The 26006-nt window shown below is 43.4% G+C and overlaps 1 protein-coding gene across 1 annotated transcript in view; it reads left to right on the forward strand.

Annotated features, from left to right (window-relative positions):
• The window catches only part of LOC120039909 (gamma-aminobutyric acid type B receptor subunit 2-like), a 153487-nt gene that overhangs the window by 112311 nt on the left and 15170 nt on the right, over positions 1-26006 (forward strand). The window contains exons 13-15 of the mRNA XM_038985231.1: positions 22508-22618; positions 24061-24285; positions 24534-24716. Of these exons, the coding sequence (XP_038841159.1) occupies positions 22508-22618; positions 24061-24285; positions 24534-24716 (519 nt within the window). The remainder of the gene's footprint in view (positions 1-22507; positions 22619-24060; positions 24286-24533; positions 24717-26006) is intronic.

Here is a 26006-nt window from a genome sequence, read left to right on the forward strand (position 1 = left end):
CTGGTTTCTGCTCCTACAGCCATTTCTCTGCTGTGGGAGGAGAGCCAGTATCCATCTTATTCTGGTTTCTGCTCATACAGCCATATCTCTGCTGTGGGAGGAGAGCCAGACTCAATCTTATTCTGGTTTCTGCTCCTACAGCCATATCTCTGCTGTGGGAGGAGAGCCAGTATCCATCTTATTCTGGTTTCTGCTACTACAGCCATATCTCTGCTGTGGGAGGAGAGCCAGACTCAATCTTATTCTGGTTTCTGCTCATACAGCCATATCTCTGCTGTGGGAGGAGAGCCAGACTCAATCTTATTCTGGTTTCTGCTCCTACAGCCATATCTCTGCTGTGGGAGGAGAGCCAGACTCAATCTTATTCTGGTTTCTGCTCCTACAGCCATTTCTCTGCTGTGGGAGGAGAGCCAGACTCAATCTTATTCCGGTTTCTGCTCCTACAGCCATTTCTCTGCTGTGGGAGGAGAGCCAGACTCAATCTTATTCTGGTTTCTGCTCATACAGCCATATCTTTGCTGTGGGAGGAGAGCCAGTATCCATCTTATTCTGGTTTCTGCTACTACAGCCATATCTCTGCTGTGGGAGGAGAGCCAGACTCAATCTTATTCTGGTTTCTGCTCATACAGCCATATCTTTGCTGTGGGAGGAGAGCCAGTATCCATCTTATTCTGGTTTCTGCTCATACAGCCATATCTCTGCTGTGGGAGGAGAGCCAGTATCCATCTTATTCTGGTTTCTGCTACTACAGCCATATCTCTGCTGTGGGAGGAGAGCCAGTATCCATCTTATTCTGGTTTCTGCTACTACAGTCATATCTCTGCTGTGGGAGGAGAGCCAGTACCCATTTTTCTCTGTTTGGACTGTCTTTGGCCACATCCCAAATGACACCCTATTCCCTTCATAGTGCACCACTTTCGACCAGGGCTGTAGTTAAAAGTAGTGCACTATATAGGAAATTGGGTGCTATTTGGGATGCAGTTCTAATAACTTGTCATACTGTATCTGATAGCTTATCCTGGGTGGTGCTTGTGCCGTGTGTGTCCTTGGCTCAACCAGGATGTATGGTGGCCCGGCGAGCCACAAATCCCATTATGTCCTTAGGATAAAAAACAAGCTGTTATTTTAGAGGAGGTGGAGGTATCGTACGAAGGCTTGCAGTTCTGCTGTGTGGAGAGAGAGAGAGAGAGAGAGAGAGAGAGAGAGAGAGAGAGAGAGAGAGAGAGAGAGAGAGAGAGAGAGAGAGAGAGAGAGAGAGAGAGAGAGAGAGAGAGAGAGAGAGAGAGAGAGAGAGAGAGAGAGAGAGAGAGAGAGAGAGAGAGAGAGAGAGAGAGAGAGAGAGAGAGAGAGAGAGAGAGAGAGAGAGAGAGAGAGAGAGAGAGAGAGAGAGAGAGAGAGAGAGAGAGAGAGTGTGTGTGTGTGTGTGTGTGTGTGTGTGTGTGTGCTTTCTAAGGTCTCCTGCCCTGACAAGGAGGCAGCTCTCTGTCAGCCAGTAGCATGAGGCCAGTTCCAGACCTGTGTTTGTGTGCATGCATGTGTGCCTGCCCTGTCCCAGATAACCAGCCCAGGCGGCAGATGGGGGCTCGGATTACAACTGGGTTATGACAGAGCATTAGATTAAAGAATGCCTGCAATAAAATCATTTGGGCTTCGATAACAAAGTAATCTGAGATAGTGTGTGGCCTAAAACTCGTTTTTCAACCACTCCACAAATTTCTTGTTAACAAACTATAGTTTTGGCAAGTCGGTTAGGACATCTACTTTGTGTATGAAACATGTCATTTTTCCAACAATTGTTTACAGTCAGATTATTTCACTTATAATTGACTGTATCACAATTCCAGTGGGTCAGAAGTTTACATACACTAAGTTGACTGTGCCTTTAAACAGCTTGGAAAATTCCAGAAAATGATTTCATGGCTTTAGAAGCTTCTGATAGACTAATTGACATCATTTGAGTCAATTGGAGGTGTACCTGTGGATGTATTTCAAGGCCTACCTTCAAACTCAGTGCCTCTTTGCTTGACATCATGGGAAAATCAAAAGAAATCAGCCAAGACCTCATAAAAAAGTCTGGTTCATCCTTCGGAGCAATTTCCGAACGCCTGAATGTTCCACGTTCATCTGTACAAACAATAGTACGCAAGTATAAACACGATGGGACCACGCAGCCATCATACCACTGAGGAAGGAGACGCGTTCTGTCTCCTAGAGATTAACGTACTTTGGTGCAAAAAGTGCAAATCAATCCCAGAACAACAGCAAAGGACCTTGTGAAGATGCTGGAGGAAACAGGTACAAAAGTATCTATATCCACAGTAAAACGAGTCCTATGTGGACATAACCTGAAAGGCCGCTCAGCAAGGAAGAAGCCACTGCTCCAAAACTGCATAAAAATGCCAGACTACAGTTTGCAACTGCACTTCCAAAGTTGTTGCAAACTGGCTTAAGGACAACAATGTCAAGGTATTGGAGTGGCCATCACAAAGCCCTGACCTCAATCCCATAGAAAATTTGTGGGAAGAACTGAAAAACCACATCGAGCAAGGAGGCCTACAAACCTGACTCAGTTACACCAGCTCTGTCAGGAGGAATGGGCCAAAATTCACCCAACTTATTGTAGGAAGCTTGTGGAAGGCTACCCGAAACGTTTGACCTAAGTTAAACAATTTAAAGGCAATGCTACCAAATACTAATTGAGTGTATGTACATTGCTGACCCACTGGGAATGTGATGAAAGAACTAAAAGCTGAAATAAATCATTCTCTGTACTATTATTCAGACATTTCACATTCTTAAAATAAAGTGGTGATCCTAACTGACCTAAGACAGGCAATTTTTACTAGGATTAAATGTCAGGAATTGTGAAAAAAATTGTTTAAATGTGTTTGGCTAAGGTGTATGTAAACTTCCGACTTCAACTGTATCTAATATATAGCTAGTCTTTCTTGTATATATCTAGTCTATATCTGGTCTATCTAGTATATATCTAGTATACATCTCGTCTATCTAGTATACATCTAGTCTATATCGTAGATATCTAGTCTGTATCGTATATATGTAGTTTATCTAGTATATATCTGGTATATATCTAGTCTATCTAGTATATATCTAGTCTATCTAGTTTATTTCTAGTCTCTATCGTATCTATCTAGTCTATATATTGTCTATATCTAGCCTTTATCTAGTATATATCTAGTCTATCTAGTATATCTCTAGTCTATCTAGTATATATCTAGTATATATCTAGTCTATCTAGTCTATTTAGTATATATCTAGTCTCTTTAGTATGTATCTAGTCTATATCTAGTCTATCTAGTATATATTTAGTCTTTCTAGTCTATATAGAGTATATCACTAGTCTATCTAGTATATATCTAGTATATCGCTCATCTATCTAGTTTAAATCTAGTCTGTCTAGTACATCTCTAGTCTATCTAGTATATCTCTCGTCTATCTAGTATATATCTAGTCTGTCTAGTACATCTCTAGTCTATCTAGTATATATCTAGTATATCTCTAGTCTATCTAGTATATATCTAGTATATCGCTCATCTATCTAGTATATATCTAGTCTGTCTAGTACATCTCTAGTCTATCTAGTATATCTCTCGTCTATCTAGTATATATCTAGTCTGTCTAGTACATCTCTAGTCTATCTAGTATATATCTATTATATCTCTCGTCTATCTAGTATATATCTAGTCTGTCTAGTACATCTCTTGTCTATCTAGTATGTCTAGTCTATCTTAGAGAGATCTACTGTAGGTTGCTGTTCTATCTAGTCTATCCCAGAGGACCAGAAGGGGTTAAATTAAATCAATCCTTGTTTAACAGGGCTTGTTCATTGCTTTTTAAATCAGTTGCCGACTCAACACCCACCAAGGGAATTACACTATGTGTCTACTCATAGTTTCCTCTCTGTCGCCATCAATTTGGTTTGTGTGTGTGTGTTCGTGCGTGTGTCTGTGTCTGTACGTGCGTTGGTGTCATGGCGCGGAGGCAAAGGGGCCATTCGTGTATGAGAGGGAATAACCCGGTAATGGGATAAAGTCAACAACGGTCACATCAGACAGATACGTGGCAGAGGGCAGACATTTAAATACAGATAGGATTTACATTTTTCATTTATTGTCTAGTACTACTCGGCTGTCTATGGAGTTTTTCATTTTCTAAAACAAGCTGGCCTAGAATAAGTCACTCTAATCTCAGAGTCTGGAGAGAGATTAGAGTTATGGGATTCTTCATAAAGGTGCTGGGGTTTTATGTTGAAAAATTAATACAAATACAACAACATAAGGCTTAATTTACAGAAGTTATAAAATGTAAAAAATCCAAAAGCTTGTAAGGTTTAACAAAACACAAAGACGTTACCTCTATACATTTGTATTTTTTTTTACCAGGTAAATTGACTGAGAACACATTCACATTTTCAAGCAAGGACCTGGGGAATAGTTACACGGGAGAGGAGGGGGATGAATGAGCCAATTGTAAACTGGGGATGATTAAGTGGCCACGATGGTATGAAGGACAGATTGGGAATTTAGCCAGGACGCCAGGGTTAACACCCCTACTCTTACGATAAGTGCCATGGGATCTTTAGTGACCACAGAGAGTCAGGACACCTGTTTAACGTCCCATCCAAAAGACAGCACCCTACACAGGGCAATGTCCCCAATCACTGCCCTGCGGCATTGGGATATTTTTTTAGACCAGAGGAAAAGGTTCCTCCTACTGGCCCTCCAACACCACTTCCAGCAGCATCTGGCTTCCCATCCAGGGACTGACCAGGACCAAACCTGCTTAGCTTCAGAAGCAAGTCAGTAGTGGGATGCAGGGTGGTACATCTATGTAAGCTCTCAGTTACAGGAACAATGATGGTGTTGAGTCACACAGCCTTCATCAGAGAGTGCTCTCCCCATAGAATTACAGTAGAATAAGACTATTAAAATCCAGAGAACAGTTTCTGTAGAGACCCATTGATTCAATACAGTGGGGTTGTGTTGCGAAGACAAGTAGAGGCTGATCTTGGGTCAGTTTTTCCACCTAATGGTGAAAGTTAGGAATATGGGAGGGAAAGCTGATCCTAGATCCGTACCTAGGGGAAACTTCCCCCCGGAGCCATGACATGCAGCCATGCAATATGTACAAACCCAGTCATTCAGTGCAGGTGTAACAGTATTGCTTCTGTCCCTCACCTTGCCCCTACCTAAGCTTGAACCAGTGACCCTCTGCACACATCAACAACTGCCTCCCACGAAGCATTGTTACCTATCGCTCCACAAAAGCCTCGGCCCTTGCAAAGCAAGGGAAACAACTACTTCAAGGTCTCAGAGCGAGTGACGTCACCAATTGAAACGCTATTAGCGCGCACCACGCTAACTAGCTAGCCATTTCACACCGGTTACACAGGAACACAGTCATTCAGTGCAGGGATATGGTCACTGGGACTCCTGTATAGAGGAGGAATGGTTAGATATGGTCACTGGGACTCCTGTGTGGAGGAGGAATGGATAGATATGGTAATTGGGACTCCTGTATGGAGGAGGAATGGATAGATATGGTAATTGGGACTCCTGTATGGAGGAGGAATGGTTAGATATGGTCACTGGAACTCCTGTATGGAGGAGGAATGGTTAGATATGGTAATTGGGACTCCTGTATGGAGGAGGAATGGGTAGATATGGTCACTGGAACTCCTGTATGGAGGAGGAATGGTTAGATATGGTAATTGGGACTCCTGTATAGAGGAGGAATGGGTAGATATGGTAATTGGGACTCCTGTATGGAGGAGGAATGGGTAGATATGGTCACTGGAACTCCTGTATGGAGGAGGAATGGTTAGATATGGTAATTGGGACTCCTGTATGGAGGAGGAATGGGTAGATATGGTCACTGGGACTCCTGTATGGAGGAGGAATGGTTAGATATGGTAATTGGGACTCCTGTATGGAGGAGGAATGGGTAGATATGGTCACTGGGACTCCTGTATAGAGGAGGAATGGGTAGATATGGTCACTGGGACTCCTGTATGGAGGGGGAATGGGTAGATATGGTCACTGGGACTCCTGTATAGAGGAGGAATGGGTAGATATGGTCACTGGGACTCCTGTATGGAGGAGGAATGGGTAGATATGGTAACTGGGACTCCTGTATAGAGGAGGAATGGGTAGATATGGTAACTGGGACTCCTGTATAGAGGAGGAATGGGTAGATATGGTCACTGGGACTCCTGTATAGAGGAGGAATGGGTAGATATGGTCACTGGGACTCCTGTATAGAGGAGGGATGGGTAGATATGGTCACTGGGACTCCTGTATGGAGGAGGAATGGGTAGATATGGTAATTGGGACTCCTGTATGGAGGAGGAATGGGTAGATATGGTAATTGGGACTCCTGTATAGAGGAGGAATGGGTAGATATGGTAATTGGGACTCCTGTATAGAGGAGGAATGGATAGATATGGTCACTGGGACTCCTGTATGGAGGAGGAATGCGTAGATATGGTAATTGGGACTCCTGTATGGAGGAGGAATGGGTAGATATGGTAATTGGGACTCCTGTATGGAGGAGGAATGGGTAGATATGGTAATTGGGACTCCTGTATGGAGGAGGAATGGATAGATATGGTAATTGGGACTCCTGTATGGAGGAGGAATGGGTAGATATGGTAATTGGGACTCCTGTATGGAGGAGGAATGGGTAGATATGGTCACTGGGACTCCTGTATGGAGGAGGAATGGTTAGATATGGTAATTGGGACTCCTGTATAGAGGAGGAATGGGTAGATATGGTAATTGGGACTCCTGTATGGAGGAGGAATGGTTAGATATGGTCACTGGGACTCCTGTATAGAGGAGGAATGCGTAGATATGGTAATTGGGACTCCTGTATAGAGGAGGAATGGATAGATATGGTAATTGGGACTCCTGTATAGAGGAGGAATGGGTAGATATGGTAATTGGGACTCCTGTATGGAGGAGGAATGGGTAGATATGGTCACTGGGACTCCTGTATGGAGGAGGAATGCGTAGATATGGTAATTGGGACTCCTGTATAGAGGAGGAATGGATAGATATGGTAATTGGGACTCCTGTATGGAGGAGGAATGGTTAGATATGGTCACTGGGACTCCTGTATAGAGGAGGAATGCGTAGATATGGTAATTGGGACTCCTGTATAGAGGAGGAATGCGTAGATATGGTAATTGGGACTCCTGTATGGAGGAGGAATGGGTAGATATGGTAATTGGGACTCCTGTATGGAGGAGGAATGGATAGATATGGTCACTGGGACTCCTGTATAGAGGAGGAATGCGTAGATATGGTAATTGGGACTCCTGTATAGAGGAGGAATGCGTAGATATGGTAATTGGGACTCCTGTATGGAGGAGGAATGGGTAGATATGGTAATTGGGACTCCTGTATGGAGGAGGAATGGGTAGATATGGTAATTGGGACTCCTGTATGGAGGAGGAATGGATAGATATGGTCACTGGGACTCCTGTATAGAGGAGGAATGGGTAGATATGGTAATTGGGACTCCTGTATGGAGGAGGAATGGGTAGATATGGTAATTGGGACTCCTGTATGGAGGAGGAATGGATAGATATGGTCACTGGGACTCCTGTATAGAGGAGGAATGGGTAGATATGGTAATTGGGACTCCTGTATGGAGGAGGAATGGATAGATATGGTCACTGGGACTCCTGTATGGAGGAGGAATGCGTAGATATGGTAATTGGGACTCCTGTATAGAGGAGGAATGGGTAGATATGGTAATTGGGACTCCTGTATAGAGGAGGAATGCGTAGATATGGTAATTGGGACTCCTGTATGGAGAAGGAATGGGTAGATATGGTAATTGGGACTCCAGATGTCTGTATCAATGTGTCCACTGTTGCATCCCAAATGGCACCTTATTCAATGTGTATTGCACTACTAAAGGCTTTGGTCAAAAGTAGTGCATTATGAAGGTGTTCGGGTGCCATTTGGGATACATTCCATGTCCGTTTTTAAAATGTTATTTTATTTCACCATTATTTAACCAGGTAGGCCAGTTGAGAACAAGTTCTCATTTACACCTGCGACCTGGCCAAGATAAAGCAAAGCAGTGCGCCAAAAACAACACCACAGAGTTACACATAAACAAACGTACAGTCAATAACACAAGACAGCTGATGCTTAAAGTTAGGGAGGGAGATATAAGACTCCAGCTTCAGAGATTTTTGCAATTTGTTCCAGTCATTGGCAGCAGAGAACTGGAAGGAAAGGCGGCCAAAGGAAGTGTTGGCTTTGGGGATGACCAGTGCAATATACCTGCTGGAGCGCGTGCTATGAGTGCATGTTGCTATGGTGACCAGTGAGCTGAGATAAGGCAGGACTTTACCTAGCAAAGACTTATAGATGACTTGGAGCCAGTGGGTTTGGCGATGGATATGTAGTGAGGGCCAGCCAACGAGAGCATACAGGTCGCAGTGGTGGGTAGTTTAAGGGGATTTGGTGACAAAATGGATGGCACAAGTGATATACTACATCCAGTTTGCTGAGTAGAGTGTTGGGAGCTATTTTGTAAATGACATTGCCGAAGTCAAGGATCGGTAGGATAGTCAGTTTTACGAGGGTATGTTTGGCGGCATGAGTGAAGGAGGCTTTGTTGCGAAATAGGAAGCCGATTCTAGATTTAATTTTGGATTGTAGATGCTTACTGTGAGTCTGGATGTCACGTTCGCTGGAATAATTATCGGACCAAGCTGCAGCGCGATATGGTTTCCACATATTTTAATAATAAAGTGAAACTTAGCAAAGACAAAAACAAATAAACAATAAACTAACAACGAACCGTGACTACAGAGGTGCTACGTGCACTAACTCAAAACAATATCCCATAAAACACAGGTGGAAAAAATGCTACTTAAATATGATCCCCAATTAGAGACAACGATTACCAGCTGCCTCTAATTGGGAATCATACCAATCACCAACATAGAAAACAAAACTAGAACCCCACATAGAAATAATAAACTAGACTAACCCCCAGTCACACCCTGACCTACTCTACCATAGAAAATAAGGGCTCTCTATGGTCAGGACGTGACACTGGAAGGAGAGTTTACAGTCTAACCAGACACCTAGGTATTTGTAGTTGTCCACATATTCTAGGTCAGAACCGTCCAGAGTAGTGATGCTAGTCAGGCGGGAGGGTGCGGGCAGCAATCCGTTGAAGAGCATGCACTTAGTTTTACTAGCATTTAAAAGCAGTTGGAGCCCACGGAAGGAGTGTTGTATGGCATTGAAGCTCGTTTGGAGGTTTGTTAGCACAGTATCCAAAGAAGGGCAGATGTATACAGAATGGTGTCGTCTGCGTAGATGTGAATCAGAGAATCACCAGCAGCAAGTGCGACATCATTGTTAAATACAGAGAAAAGAGTCGGCCCGAGAATTGTACCCTGTGGCACCCCCATAGAAACTGCCAGAGGTCCGGACAACAGGCCCTCCGATTTGACACACTGAACTCTATCTGAGAAGTAGTTGGTGAACCAGGCGAGGCAGTCATTTGAAAAGCCAAGGCTATTGAGTCTGCCGATAAGAATGCGGTGATTGACAGAATTGAAATCTTTGGCCAGGTCAATGAATATTGTGCACCCATGACCAGCTCGGAAACCAGATTCCATAGTGGAGAAGGTACGGTGAGATTCGAAATGGTTGGTGATCTGTTTATTACCTTGGCTTTCAAAGATTTTAGAAAAGGCAGGGCAGGATGGATATAGGTCTATAACAGTTTGGATCTAGAGTGTCTCCCCCTTTGAAGAGGCGGATGACCGTGGCAGCATTCCAGTATTTGGGGATCTCAGACAATATGAAAGAGAGGTTGAACAGGCTAGTAATAGGGGTTGAAACAATTTTGGCAGATCATTTTAGAGAGGGTCCAGATTGTCTAGCCCAGCTGATTTGTAGGGATCCAGATTTTGCAGTTCTTTCAGAACATCAGCTGTCTGGATTTGGGTGATGGAGAAACGTGGGGGAGTTGCTGCAGGGGGTCCTGAGATGTTGGCCAGGGTAGTGGTAGCCAGGTGGAAAGCATGGCCAGCCGTGGAGAAATGCTTGTTGAAATGATCGATTATCGTAGATTTATCGGTGGTGGCAGTGTTTCCTATCCTCGGTGCAGTGGGCAGCTGGGAGGTGCTGCTCTAATTCTCCACACTTTACAGTGTCCCAAAACTTTTTGGAATTAGTGGAAGCAAATTTCTGTTTGAAAGCTAGCCTTAGCTTTCCTAACTGACTGAGTATAATGGTTCCTGACTTGAAATGTTGTATATTGCGGGGGTTCTACATTTTTTAAAATGTTCTACATTTTTTGAATGGAGCATGCTTATTTAAGATGGAGACGAAGGCACTTTTGAAGAGCAAACAGGCATCCTCTACTGACGGGATGAGGTCAATATCCTTCCAGGATACCCGGGCCAGGTCGATTATAAAATCCTGCTCGCTGAAGTATTTTAGGGAGCTTTTGACAGTGATGAGGGGTGGTCATTTGACCGCGGACCAGTATGCACGCAGGAAAGGAGGCAGTTATCGCTGAGATCCTGGTTGAAGACAGCAGAGGTGTATTTAGAGGGCAGGTTGGTCAGGATGATATTTAAGAGGGTGCCCATGGTTATGGATTTAGGGTTGTACCTGGTCGGTTCCTTGATGATTTGTGTGAGATTGAGGGCATCTAGCTTAGATTGTAGGACGGCTGGGGTGTTTTAAGCATGTCCCAGTTTTGGTCACCTAACAGTACGAACTCTGAAGATAGATGGGGGGGCGATCAATTCACATATGGTGTCCAGGGCACAACTGGGGGCTGAGGGGGTCTATATTAAGCGGCAATGGTGAGAGACTTGTTTCTGGAAAGGTGGAATAGATTCAAGGAATAATGTACAGACAAGGTATGGTAGGATGTGAGTACAGATTAGGTAAGCCTAGGCATTTAGTGACGATGAGAGATGTTTTGTCTCTAGAGGCACCATTTAAGCCAGGTGCTGTCACCGCATGTGTGGGGTTGGAACATAAGGGCTAGCTAAGGCATATTGAGCGGGGCTGGAGGCTCTACGGGTGAAATAAGACAGAAATGACTAACCAAAACAGCAATAGACAAGGCATATTGACATTAGGGAGAGGCATGTGTAGCCGAGTGATCATAGGGTCCAGTGAGTAGCTAGGCGAGCTGGAGGCATGGCAATTCAGAAAGCTAGCAGGCCGGGGCTAGCAGATGGGCCTCGGGGGGACGTCACAATGGGAGCGTCTGTTGAAACCCCCTCGGACGGTTACGTCGGCAGACCAGGGCCTAGCTCGAGGCTAGCTCCAGGCTAACTGGTGCTTGCTTCGGGACAGAGACATTAGACAGGAGTAGCCACTCGGATTGCAGCTAGCTAGCAGTGATGATCCGGAGTAAAGGTTCAGAGCTTGCAGTAGGAATCCGGAGAAGTGGTAGAGAAAAGCAGTCCGATATGCTCTGGGTAGATATTGCGCTGTGCAGGCTGGCAGGAGTTGCCCGGGCTGAGGCTGGCAGTCCGCGTTAACGGTGATGACCGCTAGCAGTGGCTACCCGACTACTAGCTAGCAGCTGGTTAGCTGGCTAGCTGCTGAAGGGGGTTCCGGTTCAAAAGTGTACAAAAAGCAGATCCATACCACATTGAGTAGGCGGGTTGCAGGAGAGTATGTTCAGTCCGTAGATGGAAAATTAGATTTAAAAAATTATACAAATATATACTAAATATATACGAAGAAAAATTATATATACATGGGACGGGACAAGACAATCAAAACAGACATCCCCACTGCTACGCCATCTTGGAATGAGCCTCTGCAGAGCAGACAGTTATCCAGGGAAGCTGGGAGTGTGATGTCACCCATTTGAATTCCAGCCGACCCAGGATGTGACCCAAATGGCACCCTATTCCCTATATATACCGTAGGCTTTGGTCCAAAGTAGTGCTCTATATAGGGAATAGAGTGCCATTTGGGACGCAGGTCCAGTCTAGTTTGGGGGTGCAGTTTGTGCCTGGTGTCAGGAGCCTTTTATTTGCCATGGGTGAATGTGTTGAATATTGGTTTTCTGAAAAACCTGAAAACACCAGTCACTTTCATTTATCTCTTCCCCTTCTCTAAATGGCACAACCCTCATATCCACACAACCCTCATATTCACACAACCCTCATATTCACACAACCCTCAAATTCACACTAACCACGTTTCCAGCCACAGTTTTTTTATGCGATAAAGTTATACTGTATTAAAAAAAAGAATCACGACATCTGTGATGGAAACAGGAAGTTTCAGTACAATTTGATAAATGCCACAGATAACTTGTTCGTTCGACATGGTGGGATCTTTTTGCGTTTGTATTTATTATGCGAGAAATGACAGTGGAAACGCCTTTATGTGCAAATATTGATATAATAACCATATCGAAGTAGGCTTGGAGTCACGTGATGCCACGGTTTGGGAAAGCATGCAGTTTATTAGGCTACAGATGAAATCAGTTATGATGAACTTGACAGGTGAAAGTGCACGGCGATGACCGTGATGCTTCCTTTCCAATAAATACCCAGGGTCTTATTCTGGTGACGTAATGATCGATGGTGGACTGCCGTTTGACAAATACAAATATTCTCTTATCCGTAATAATCTCATCATGTAGGCTAGCCTGACCCGCACTGTTGTCAAGAGCTCACGTGCCAATACCAGAGGACGCACATTGCTATTTAATACAACAGTGTCTGTCACAAAACTATCGGTAGAGTTGAAAATGTGATGGAAACACATTCAACTTTAGATAAGAAGTACATTTTGTATGCACTACATAGTCACGCATATTTCTTTATCAGCAGCAAGTCTGTATGGTGGAAACACCACTGGTGGGAAAATGCGCATATTTTGTTTATGTAGATTTTAGAATATTTGCATGAAAATCTGTCGCCAATTGGATGGAAACCTAGCAACGGATTTTAAAGCTAGGGTAGAGTTTTTATTCTCTACAAAACAAGGGAGACTATATTGATTCCTCCCCCACCAACCCTCCCTCAGATTGTAGAAGGCTTTTCCTCTACCATTTTTCATCTCCATATTCTGTGCTTTTTGGAAAATACCTCTGCAAACTGACATAAATCGCTGTCACAAACTCTAAAGCTATTTTTTCTCTCTCTGCAGTGGAATCTTCCGTTTTGTAATTGCCACTGCAAGTGATGGAGAGTCGCTGTCAGTGGGCTGATAGCTCATCCATACCCACACACACACACACACACACACACACACACACACACACACACACACACACACACACACACACACACACACACACACACACACAAAGCAGCTGAGGATGTAAGCTCCCCCTGGCACTCTCACCTGTTGGTCCCACTCCTCCTCTCCCCTGTTGGTCCCACTCCTCCTCTCTCCTGTTGGTCCCACTCCTCCTCTCCCCTGTTGGTCCCACTCCTCCTCTCCCCTGTTGGTCCCACTCCTCCTCTCCCCTGTTGGTCCCACTCCTCCTCTCACCTGTTGGTCCCACTCCTCCTCTCACCTGTTGGTCCCACTCCTCCTCTCACCTGTTGGTCCCACTCCTCCTCTCTCCTGTTGGTCCCACTCCTCCTCTCCCCTGTTGGTCCCACTCCTCCTCTCCCCTGTTGGTCCCACTCCTCCTCTCCCCTGTTGGTCCCACTCCTCCTCTCTCCTGTTGGTCCCACTCCTCCTCTCTCCTGTTGGTCCCACTCCTCCTCTCTCCTGTTGGTCCCACTCCTCCTCTCTCCTGTTGGTCCCACTCCTCCTCTCACCTGTTGGTCCCACTCCTCCTCTCACCTGTTGGTCCCACTCCTCCTCTCTCCTGTTGGTCCCACTCCTCCTCTCACCTGTTGGTCCCACTCCTCCTCTCCCCTGTTGGTCCCACTCCTCCTCTCTCCTGTTGGTCCCACTCCTCCTCTCTCCTGTTGGTCCCCCTCCTCCTCTCACCTGTTGGTCCCACTCCTCCTCTCTCCTGTTGGTCCCACTCCTCCTCTCTCCTGTTGGTCCCACTCCTCCTCTCACCTGTTGGTCCCACTCCTCCTCTCACCTGTTGGTCCCACTCCTCCTCTCTCCTGTTGGTCCCACTCCTCCTCTCACCTGTTGGTCCCACTCCTCCTCTCCCCTGTTGGTCCCACTCCTCCTCTCCCCTGTTGGTCACACTCCTCCTCTCACCTGTTGGCCCCACTCCTCCACTCTCCATCTTTCTTTCCTTCCTTCCTTCCATCCCTCCTCCAGAAAGAACCAGGGCTCTCCACGCCTACCCGCTACTCTCTTTAGTCTCTCCCTAGTGTGGAGCACGCCACTCGGATGACTGGCTCCCTAACCCTCCCTGCCTCCGTCCTTGCCTCTTGCTTCTTAAAATGTTGGCAATGTTCTAGGAACGTTCTCCAACTGGTTTGACATCGGGAATGTTGTCAAATAGTTCAGAGAATGTTAAGAAACAACGTTCTTCTGTAGGAATTTCAGTACTTCAGCATAACGTTTCCTACAGGTTTCGTTATGGTTCTATTCGAAGTCATGTTCTCAAATTGTTCCAAGAATGCGAAGAAAACTTTCCATAAAAAACAAGAGAAGATTGGTAACGCTTAGAGAACGTTCTAAGAATGATATTTAAAAACAAACACATTCCATTCTCTATCTTGTTGAGTGTGTTCTGGTGTGTTGGCCACGCCCACTAATTGGCCACACCTGATCTTAATGAGTGCTTGTTTCCTTTGAAATGGGGTCTGTTTGAATAGACTAACATGAACAGCTTTGTAAACATGGCACGCTAGCTCCACCCTGGTGGTGCAGTGGACGAATTACATGGACAGAGAACAGAAGATTATAGGTCGAAATTTCACTGATGCCGTGTCACAATAAAAAAAAATACATGTGTTTGCATGATTATTGCCTAAAGAAATACTTTTCTATGTGTCCTATCTGTAGTGCTGAGCGATTAGTGCTTTTTGAGGTCGGTTTGGTTTCGGTTTGATTATTTATAAAATAATCACAGTTTTCGATTTCGGTTTAGATTTTAAAAAATCTAAAAATGATTTTAGAGCATTTCAATGGGAATTCTAAAGCCAAAAATAGGGAACATTCCATTTTCAAAACATTGAAAATATTCCATTGTCTCTGTCAGGTCCACATTGGGTAGACATCAATTGAAAAATAGGAAATTACTATGAAATAACACAATATTTCAGTTGTGTATATGACTTAATTTGTATTTGATGACTATTATTTTTCCTTATAGTCATCATCTCATCCCTGCTCAGGCAGTATCAGCCAAACAGCCAGACAACGTTATCTCTGTATCTCTGTACTGTCTTTAGTCATCCTATTCAGCTAGGCTGGCTAAGCGTGCTGCAGAACTGCCTGACTAAGTCATTTTACTAGTTCTTCAAAGTAGATAAGGCATACTTTCACAAACTGTCTATATCCCTCTCTCTCGTCGTTGTGTTGTGTACATTCCTCTCTCGTGTAGTCTATGTTGTCTGTGTGTATCTAACGTAGCAGGCGTAAAATTGTGTCCATCTCTGAGCCGAAAAAACAGGCTCAATGGATTATGGTCATTGTAGTTAATTACCACGTTTCTGCGCGGAACTAGGTTGAATATTTGCTTAATAAAAACTACAACTCAACTTCAGCCGAGCGTCCCAAATACACTACCGTTCAAAAGTTTGGGGTCACTTAAAAATGTCCTTGTTTTTTAAAGAAAAGCTCATTTTTTGTCCATTAAAATAACATAAAATTGATCAGAAATACAGTGTACACATTGTCAATGTTGTAAATGACTATTGTAGCTGGAAACGGTAGATTTTTTATGGTTATCTACATAGGTGTACAGAGGCCCGTTATCAGCAACCATCACTCCTGTGTTCCAATGGCATGTTGTTAGCTAATCCAAGTTTATCATTTTAAAAGGCTAATTGATCATTAGAAAACCCTTTTGCAATTATGTTACCACAGCTGAAAACTGTTGTTCTGATTAAAGAAGCAATAAAACTGGCTTTCTTTAGACTAGTTGAGTATCTGGAGCATCAGCATTTGTGGGTTTGATTACAGGCTAAAAATGGCCACAAACAAAGAACATTCTTCTGAAACTCGTCAGTCTATTCTTGATCTGAGAAATGAAGGCTATTCCATGCGAGAAATTGCCAAGAAACTGAAGATCTCGTACGACGCTGTTGTACTACTCCCTTCACAGAACAGCGCAAACTGGCTCTAACCAGAGTAGAAAGAGGAGTGGGAGGCCCGATGCACAACTGAGCAAGAGGACAAGTACATTAGAGTGTCTAGTTTAAGAAACAGACGCCTCACAAGTCCTCAACTGATACCTTCATTAAATAGTACCCGCAAAACACCAGTCTCAACGTCAACAGTGAAGAGGTGACTCCGGGATGCTGTCCTTCTAGGCAGAGTTGCAAAGAAAAAGCCATATCTCAGACTGGCCAATAAAAAGAAAAGATTAACATGGGCAAAAGAACACAGAGACTGAACAGAGGAACTCTGCCTAGAAGGCCAGCATCCCAGAGTCGCCTCTTCACTGTTGATGTTGAGTTTGGTGTTTTGCGGGTACAATTTAGTGAAGCTGCCAGTTGAGGACTTGCATGTTTTCCTCGCGTGTTTTCTGTTTATGGGATAAGACAGGTAAAGAGGAATGAGAGAGTGTGCTGCATTATCAGTGGACTGGATTCAAACTGCAGCGATATATGAGATCTGGAGGCAGCGACTTAGAGCACTCTAGAACGCATTGTTCACTACTTAGGGAATAGAGTGCCATTTGGGATGTAGCCTCTGTCTCGGCTAGGTTACATTCCACCAGGCTTGTGTGTATAGGGACTGTCTGCATGCTACCTAAATGTTTGAATCCTTTGTGGGCTTTGTGTTTTGAATATTGAGCGAAAACTGAACTTTTACAATGACGGCCTACCCCAGCCAAACCCGGACGACTCTGGGACAATTGTGCGCCACCCTATGGGACTCCCAATCCCGGCCAGTTGTGATACAGCCTGGAATCGAACCAGGGTCTGTAGTGACACCTCTATTACTGAGATGCAGTGCCTTAGACCGCTGCGCCACTCGGGAGCCCAATGTCTAATCTGATGTATAATCACATTTGAAGTCCTAATCCAACAAAGCTCTCAGAAGAGGAAAATAATGAATAGAGATTATGTAGAGAATAGATTTAACTGTACCCTACAACTTATCCCCTTTCAAGGGGATAAATTGTGTCCCAAATTGCACCCTTTTCCCTATATAGGTCTATAGTGCGTTACTTTTGACCAGAGCCCTATGAGTCCTGGCCAAAAGTAGTGCACTAGAAAGTTCCCCCGAGAGCTACGTTGTCATGTGATACGCTAATTGCTGTCAACAGCTCTAATTTGGCCTGTAAATCCCCTGCAAGAGAGAAAGAGAGAGAGAAAGAGAGGGGGAGACAGAAAGAGAGAGAGAGAGAGACAAAGAGAAAGAAGGAGAGAAAGAGAGAGAGATAGAAAAATGAGAGCTAGAAGAAAGGATGGGGGTATAAATCAAACCTATCTATAATGGCTCATTAAGTAAGGTCATAAACAGTGTAAATCTGGATTAACAGTGTAAATCTGGATTAATGCAATTTCAGTGGTGTTTAAACAACCCCCAGGCTGTTGTACCTCCTCAGTTTCATTATACACCTGAATTTTTGATTCATATCAAATCAAATTGTATTTGTCACATGCTTTGTAAACAACAGGTGTAGACTAACAGTAAAATGCTTACTTACGGTCCTTTTTCAACAATGCAGATAAAACATTTAAATAGTGACACAAGGAATAAATACACAGTTAATAATGAAAAACAATGAGTAGAAAATAACATGGCTATATACAGCGAGTAGAAAATAACATGGCTATATACGTGACTCACCACCTGGATTTGGTCTTATGTAGCAAAATTTGAAATCGTGTTTTTTACATTGGATAAACGTAGAGACTCAGTGCTTCAAAATGGTATATCATACACTGCATTTTTGAGGAACAATGGAAAAGTAATTCTGCTTTGAAAGTTGATAAACTTGTAAACTCACTTTTAGCCTTTGAATGTTTTGGTATCTAGTGAAGAGATCCCTTCTTTGTCTACACCCATTCAGCATCGTTCACACCCCACCCATCTCTTTAAGGGTTGATCGGAGCGTTGGCTAGCTTGTTAGCTACTTCCAGACACAACTGAGAGAACAACTCACTGGCCATTTTACTCACCCTAGCAGCCCTGGTTAGGATGTTTTTATGTTATCCAGAGGGTTGGTGACTGCAACTGTGCTGCTGGCAACAATTACAAACATTTTGCCAACATTTTGCCAACGTTTACTGACACCGGCCATATACTGTGCAGCTGTATTCATTGACCTGGCCATGGCTTTCGACTCTGTCAATCACCACATTCTTATCGGCAGACTCAACAGCCTTGGTTTCTCAAATGACTGCCTCGCCTGGTTCACCAACTACTTCTCAGACAGAGTTCAGTGTGTCAAATCGGAGGGCCTGTTGTCTGGACCTCTGGCAGTCTCTATGGGGGTGCCACAGGGTTCAATTCTCGGGCTGACTCTTTTCTCTGTATACATCAATGACGTTGCTCTTGCAGCTGGTTGATTCACTGATCCACCTCTACGCAGACGACACCATTCTGTATACTTCTGGCCCTTCTTTGGACACTGTGTTAACTAACCTCCAGAGGAGCTTCAATACCATACAACACTCCTTCCGTGACTTCCAACTGCTCTTAAATGCAAGTAAAACTAAATACATGCTCTTCAACCGATCGCTGCCCACACCTGCCCGCCCGCCCGTCCAGCATCACTATTCTGGATGGTTCTGACTTAGAATATGTGGACAACTACAAATACCTGGATAGACTGTAAAATCTCCTTCCAAACTCACATTAAGCATCTCCATTCCAAAAATGAAATCTAGAATCGGCTTCCTATTTCGCAACAAAGCATCCTTCACTCATGCTGCCAAACATACCCTTGTAAAACTGACTATCCTACCGATCCTTGACTTCGGCGATGTCAGTTACAAAATAGCCTCCAACACTCTACTCAGCAAATTGGATGCAGTCTATCACAGTGCCATCCATTTTGTCACCAAAGCCCCATATACTACCCACTACTGCGACCTGTATGCTCTCGATGGCTGGCCCTCGCTTCATATTCGTCGCCAAACCCACTGGTTCCAGGTCATCTATAAGTCTTTGCTAGGTAAAGCCCCGCCTTATCTCAGCTCACTGGTCACCATAGCAGCACCCACCCGTAGCAGGCGCTCCAGCAGGTATATTTCACTGGTCACCCCCAAAGCCAACTCCTCTTTGGCCGCCTTTCCTTCCAGTTCTCTGCTGCCAATGACTGGAATGAACTGCAAAAATCCCTGAAGCTGGAGACTCATATCTCCCTCACTAACTTTAAGCACCAGCTGTCAGAGCAGCTCACAGATCACTGCACCTGTACATAGCCCATCTGTAAATAGCCTATCCAACTACCTCTTCCCCATACTGTTATTTGATTTATTTTGCTCCTTTACCCAGTATCTCTACTTGCACACTCATCTTCTACACATCTATCACTCCAGTGTTTAATTGCTATATTGTAATTATTTCGCCACTATGGCCTATTTATTGCCTTACCTCCCTTATCCTACCTCATTTGCACACACTGTATATGACTTTTTCTATTGTATTATTGGCTGTATGTTTGTTTATTCCATGTGTAACTCTGTGTTGTTGTTTGTGTCGCACTGCTTTGCTTTATCTTGGCCAGGTCGCAGTTGTAAATGAGAACTTGTTCTCAACTGGCCTACCTGGTTAAATAAAGATGAAATAAAAAAATACAAAATATTCAACGGGGGTTGAGCGTTCGTAAATTCGTCAGTTATTCTGCGCTCTGGCACACTCAGATGAGAGTGCTCTGAAATCGGAGTAGATAGCCAGAGCGAATTTACCAGCTATGTCTATCAACAGTTGTCGTAGTGACATTCTATTGAAATGGTTACTTGCATAGTGGAGTATTTTGTTAAGACATGTAGCTAGCTAGCTAGGTTATCAATTAACCAAAATCCCAACTCATGACGTTACTACACTGCATGAATCTGCAGGTAGCTAACCAACCAGGTTCAATGTTAGCTCGCTAACAGGCTATAACTAGCAAACAAATGGCTCTGAGGTATGAATAATAACATCATACACGTAACGTTAGCTAGCGAACCAGCTAAAAGTACACTAACTTCAAATGAAAACGACTTTCTGTCAAAATTAGAAACGTGTAATATCTGAAAATATAGCTAACTAGACTATCTTACCCGTATACATTATGGATGGACGCTTCTCCCTGTCACAGATGCCACGGTTGCCCTTAGTTTGAAGATGAAATCCAGACACAGGTGTTTTCTCCATCTCCTTAGCTATCATACTCTAATTCTACTGATTTCAAAACTCGGTCGTCCAGAAAGTGGAGAGCAACACTTATGCAGTTCTACTACGCAATACACTTTTTAAAAAGTCAGGATTACCTCCACTTACTGACCAGCTCAAATAGAAAGAAGCAGCTATATGGCAGACCAATCTGAACTCTTCTGTCGGCATGTCCAGCCCACTCATTATCTCAGCCAAATGCTGGCGAGAAGGTTGCATCCTTTTTTGGTGGCTAAATCAACTAGGCTTGTAATTTAATAATTTTATTCATATTGTTGTGACAAAGTAGGTTTGGTATAACAGAAGATAGCGCTATTTGGTAAAAGACCAAGTCCATATTATGGCAAGAACAGCTCAAATAAGCAAAGAGAAACGACAGTCCATTATTACTTTAAGACATGAAGGTCAGTCAATCCGGAACATTTCAAGAACTTTGAACGTTTCTTCATGGGCTGTCGTAAAAACCATCAAGCACTATGATGAAACTGGTCTCATGAGGACCACCACAGCAAAGGAAGACCCACAGTTACCTCTGCTGCAGGATAAGTTCATTAGAGTTACCAGCCTCAGAAATCAGCAATGAAATGCAACCTCAGATTGCAGCCCACATAAATGCTTCACAGAGTTCAAGTAACAGATACATCTCAACATCAACTGTTCAGAGGAGACTGCGTGAATCAGGCTTTCATGGTCGAATTGTTGCAAAGAAACCACTCCTAAAGGACACCAATAATAAGAAGGGACTTGCTTGGGCCAAGAAACACGAGCAATGGACATTAGACCGGTGGAAATCTTTCCTTTTTTCTGATGAGTCCAAATTTGACATTTTTGGTTCCAACCGCTGTGTCTTTGTGAGACGCAGAGTAGGTGAACGGATGATCTCCGCATGTGTGGTTCCCACCATAGAGGAGGGGTTGTGATGGTGTGGGGGTGCTTTGCTGGTGACACTGTCTGTGATTTATTTAGAATTCAAGGCACACTTAACCAGCATGGCTATCACAGCATTCTGCAGCGATACGCCATCCCATCTGGTTTGCCCTTAGTGGGACTATCATTTGTTTTTCAACAGGACAATTACCCAAAACACACCTCCAGGCTGTGTAAGGGCTATTTTACCAAGAGGGAGATTGATGGAGTGCTGCATCAGATGACCTGGCCTCCACAATCACCCGACCTCAAACCAATTGAGATGGTTTAGGATGAGTTGGACAGCAGAGTGAAGGAAAAGCATCCGTGCTCAGCGCATCCGTGCTCAGCAACAAGACTGTTGGAAATGCATTCCTCATGAAGCTGGTTGAGAGAATGCCAAATAGTGTCCAAAGCTGTCATCAAGGCAAAGGGTGGCTACTATTGAAGAATCTCAAATAAAAAATATATTTTGATTTGTTTAAAAAAAAAAATGGTTACTGCATGATTCCATATGTGTTATTTCATAGTGTTGATGTCTTCACTATTATTCTACAATGTAGAAAATAGTAAAAATGAAGGAAAACCCTTGACTGAGTAGGTGTGTCCAAACGTTTTACTGGTATTGTATGTCACATAAGATCATAATCAACTGTAGTTGCTGTGTATATGTGTGACACTGTCTAACTTGTACTTTTTGGAAGAAGTACTGTTCAGAATTTGATTGTAGTTGAAAATATTTTTGCTTAGGCTGTTGTTGTTGGTATTGTTGTTGTTGTTTTTGACATGCATGTGTCCACCACTGACCAGCCCTTCTCTTCTCTCAATTCAATTAATTTCAAGGGGCTTTATTGGCATGGGAAACATATGTTAACATTGCCAAAGCAAGTGAAGTAGATAATATACAAAAGTGAAATAAACAATAAAAATGAACAGTAAACGTTACACTCACAGAAGTTCCAAAAGAATAAAGACATTACAAATGTCATATTATGTATCTATAAAGTATTGTAACGATGTACAAATGGTTAAAGTACAAAAGGAAAATAAATAAGCATAAATATGGGTTGTATTTACAATGGTGTTTGTTCTTCACTGGTTGACCTTTTCTCTCTCTCTCTGTGTCCCTACAGGCGGACCCCCAGGGGCGGGACATAGCCATCCGGCCCTTCCTGGAACACTGTGAGAACACACACATGACCATTTGGCTGGGGATCGTTTACGCATACAAGGGCCTGCTTATGGTGAGTAAAGAGAGAGATTGGTGTGTGTGTGTGTGTGTCCGTCACCTCAAGGACCTAGTCATGGTTAGGGAGGTAGTCTCTGAGCTGCAGGAAAGGAAGAGGTGGTGGCTGTTATCTGAACACCGTCTAGCATGTGTATACCATGGTCATTGTGTCATGATGGAGAGTTCAATAGCAAGTTTTCTGCCACACACAAAGCACACATATGGTAATCATATCTGTGGTTGTTAGATGTCGATTTCATCAGGCATAGAGCACATTCTATTGTTCTGTCTGAATACTGGGATATGACTCATACCCTACTATACAGAGAGAAATAGCACATGACCTGCCATCGGTTCAGTGATGAGTTACCCACAATAGACTTGTCCTTCACTGAAGAGAACCTTCCACTGTGAGAAAGAGAAATATCAAAGGAAACACAAAATACTTTGATCACTGTTATCTCCCCAACCATATAAGAGTGGTCCCATTGAGTAGTAACTAGGTTCATTGTGTGTGTGTGTGTGCGTGTGCGTGTGTGTGTGTGTGTGCCTCCAAGCAGAGCTCCCAGTGACGTAGTTAACCGAACCCCTCCAGAAGCCTAAGGTTTCTAAATGAAATGTGACATATTTGAAAATGTTCCGCTTCCCCTCGGCTGGTGTGTTTGAACACCTTAACTTAACTAGTCCAGACTGTAAATAATTCAGCCTTTCAGTCCACTTATAGCCATGAGAGAGAAAGAGAGAGAGAGGAAACAGAAAGTGAGATACATGGCGTGACAAACTTCAGAGTAGTTGTGTCTGAGACAAAACTGGGACATGACAACAGTAGGAGCAGCATCTGAGGATTGAGTCATCATCTATCCTATGGCACACACACACACACACACACACACACACACACACACACACACACACACACACACACACACACACACACACACACACACACACACACACACACACACACACACACACACACACACACACACAACCTATCCCAAGGTGTGATCATGTGACGAATGCTCATGTGATGCTAATGTTGAGACACACTGGGGTTCTGTTCTAGAATATTCCATGCAGTGTTCTGTGAAGAACACAAAAACACTCTCAGAAAATAAACCATTTATGACCACAAAATCAAAAGGCTTTTCAAGTTTACATCAATGCTGCTGTCTGCTATGTAGGTCACATTAGATGGTATAATTCATATATTTGTGCAAATGTACATAATGTACATCTCTATATCACAACAGCTACAGTATGTACTGAACATAAATAGGCCTATACATCCCTGTTAATCTTTCATTCTTTCTCTCCTCTACTCTCCTGTCCCCCTCCCCTCCCCTCCTCTCTCCTCTCCTTTCCCCTCTCTCTCCTGTCTTCTCTCTCTCCTCCTCTTCCCTTCTTATCCTTCCCCTTCTCTCCCTCCTCTCTTCTATCCTCTCCCCTCTCCTCCAGTTGTTTGGGTGCTTCCTGGCTTGGGAGACGAGGAATGTGAGCATCCCGGCCCTGAATGACAGCAAGTACATCGGGATGAGTGTGTACAACGTGGGCATCATGTGTATCATCGGGGCGGCCGTGTCCTTCCTCACGCGAGACCAGCCCAATGTGCAGTTCTGCATCGTGGCTCTGGTCATCATCTTCTGCAGCACGATCACTCTCTGTCTGGTGTTTGTGCCAAAGGTAAAGAACACAGGAAATGGTATACTGTCCCCTTCCTGTCCAGCCAAGGGGCATGAAACTGCTCAACCAACTGGATTCATGCACTCTAAGAGGATCTCAGAAATGATCATGTTGCTGATTGTATGAAATACTTTCCCTTGTTTTTAAACATTCCAATATGAGTAAGCATAACATGACATCAGAGGAATGTGATGTGACACCTTAACCTGTCATTCTAAGCCACTGCCCTTTATTATGACAACTTGCAGTTCATCACGATGAGGACCAATCCAGACGCAGCTACTCAGAACCGGAGGTTAAAGTTCAATACGAACCAGAAGAAAGAGGACTCCAAGACGTCCACGTCAGTGACCAGTGTGAACCAGGCCAACACGTCCAGACTGGACGGCCTGCAGACCGACAACCACCGCCTCCGCATGAAGATAACAGAGGTGACGTCATCGTAATGCTGCCTTATGTCATGTCATCACCACTTAGGGAGTCTCTCCCGACCACACCAGTCCTGTTACCTACATTTAGTCCCCAGAGTTTTCTCTCAATTTCACAGTCAGGAAAAGCTCATGGCCCTATTGATGTGACCAGAGAGACACCCTGTTTTTTGTATTTATCTAAAGTATGGTATTCTTCATATATGAGTCTTACGTTTGCGTGACATAACAGCAATGACAGTGTCCTCAGAGCTTGCCTTGTCTCTAATAGGTCCTGTCTGCCAGTAGCACCATCCTGTCACTCTATAAAGTGTCTCTAATAGGTCCTGTCTGCCAGTAGCACCATCCTGTCACTCTATAAAGTGTCTCTAATAGGTCCTGTCTGCCAGTAGCACCATCCTGATAAAGTGTATCGTACTTTCTACTTTCATTTATAGAACATATGATGTTTTATGTCTTTGACGTTGAATGACATGAGAAATCTTGTGCCAATCATGTAGGCTTTTCTAGAAATCTTTCTGTCATGCATTTCACTGTATCTATTCTCTTCTCGGGTGCAAGAGTAGCCATTGCCCTTGTAGTCGTTCCTAACGCCACTCTTGAAGTACAATGGAGTTGAATAGAAAAGGTTTCTTTCTGATCAAAATCAATAAATTTCAGTAGGCAACCCTTATCTGTCCTTGCATCACTATTTAACTATATTTTAACAATGAGTAACACTTTGTTTTAAGGGTCCATAATAAACCATTTATAAGGCATTTAAGGCATTTACAAACCATTTGTTCAACATTTATTAATCATTACTCCCAAAGTTTAAAACTATTTTAACCTCTTAAACATTATGTTAACATCTTAAACACAAATGTAACATCTTAAACATTATGTTAACATCTTAAACATTATGTTAACATCTTAAACATTATGTTAACATCTTAAACATTATGTTAACATCTTAAACATTATGTTAACATCTTAAACATTATGTTAACATCTTAAACATTATGTTCACATCTTAAACATTATGTTCACATCTTAAACATTATGTTCACATCTTAAACATTATGTTCACATCTTAAACATTATGTTCACATCTTAAACATTATGTTCACATCTTAAACATTATGTTCACATCTTAAACATTATGTTAACATCTTAAACATTATGTTAACATCTTAAACATTATGTTAACATCTTAAACACAAATTTAACATCTTAAACACAATGTCTACATCTTAAACATTATGTCTACATCTTAAACATTATTTTTACATCTTAAACATTATGTTAACATCT

The sequence above is a fragment of the Salvelinus namaycush genome, unplaced genomic scaffold, assembly GCF_016432855.1.
Source record: "Salvelinus namaycush isolate Seneca unplaced genomic scaffold, SaNama_1.0 Scaffold308, whole genome shotgun sequence".
NCBI lineage: Eukaryota > Metazoa > Chordata > Actinopteri > Salmoniformes > Salmonidae > Salvelinus > Salvelinus namaycush.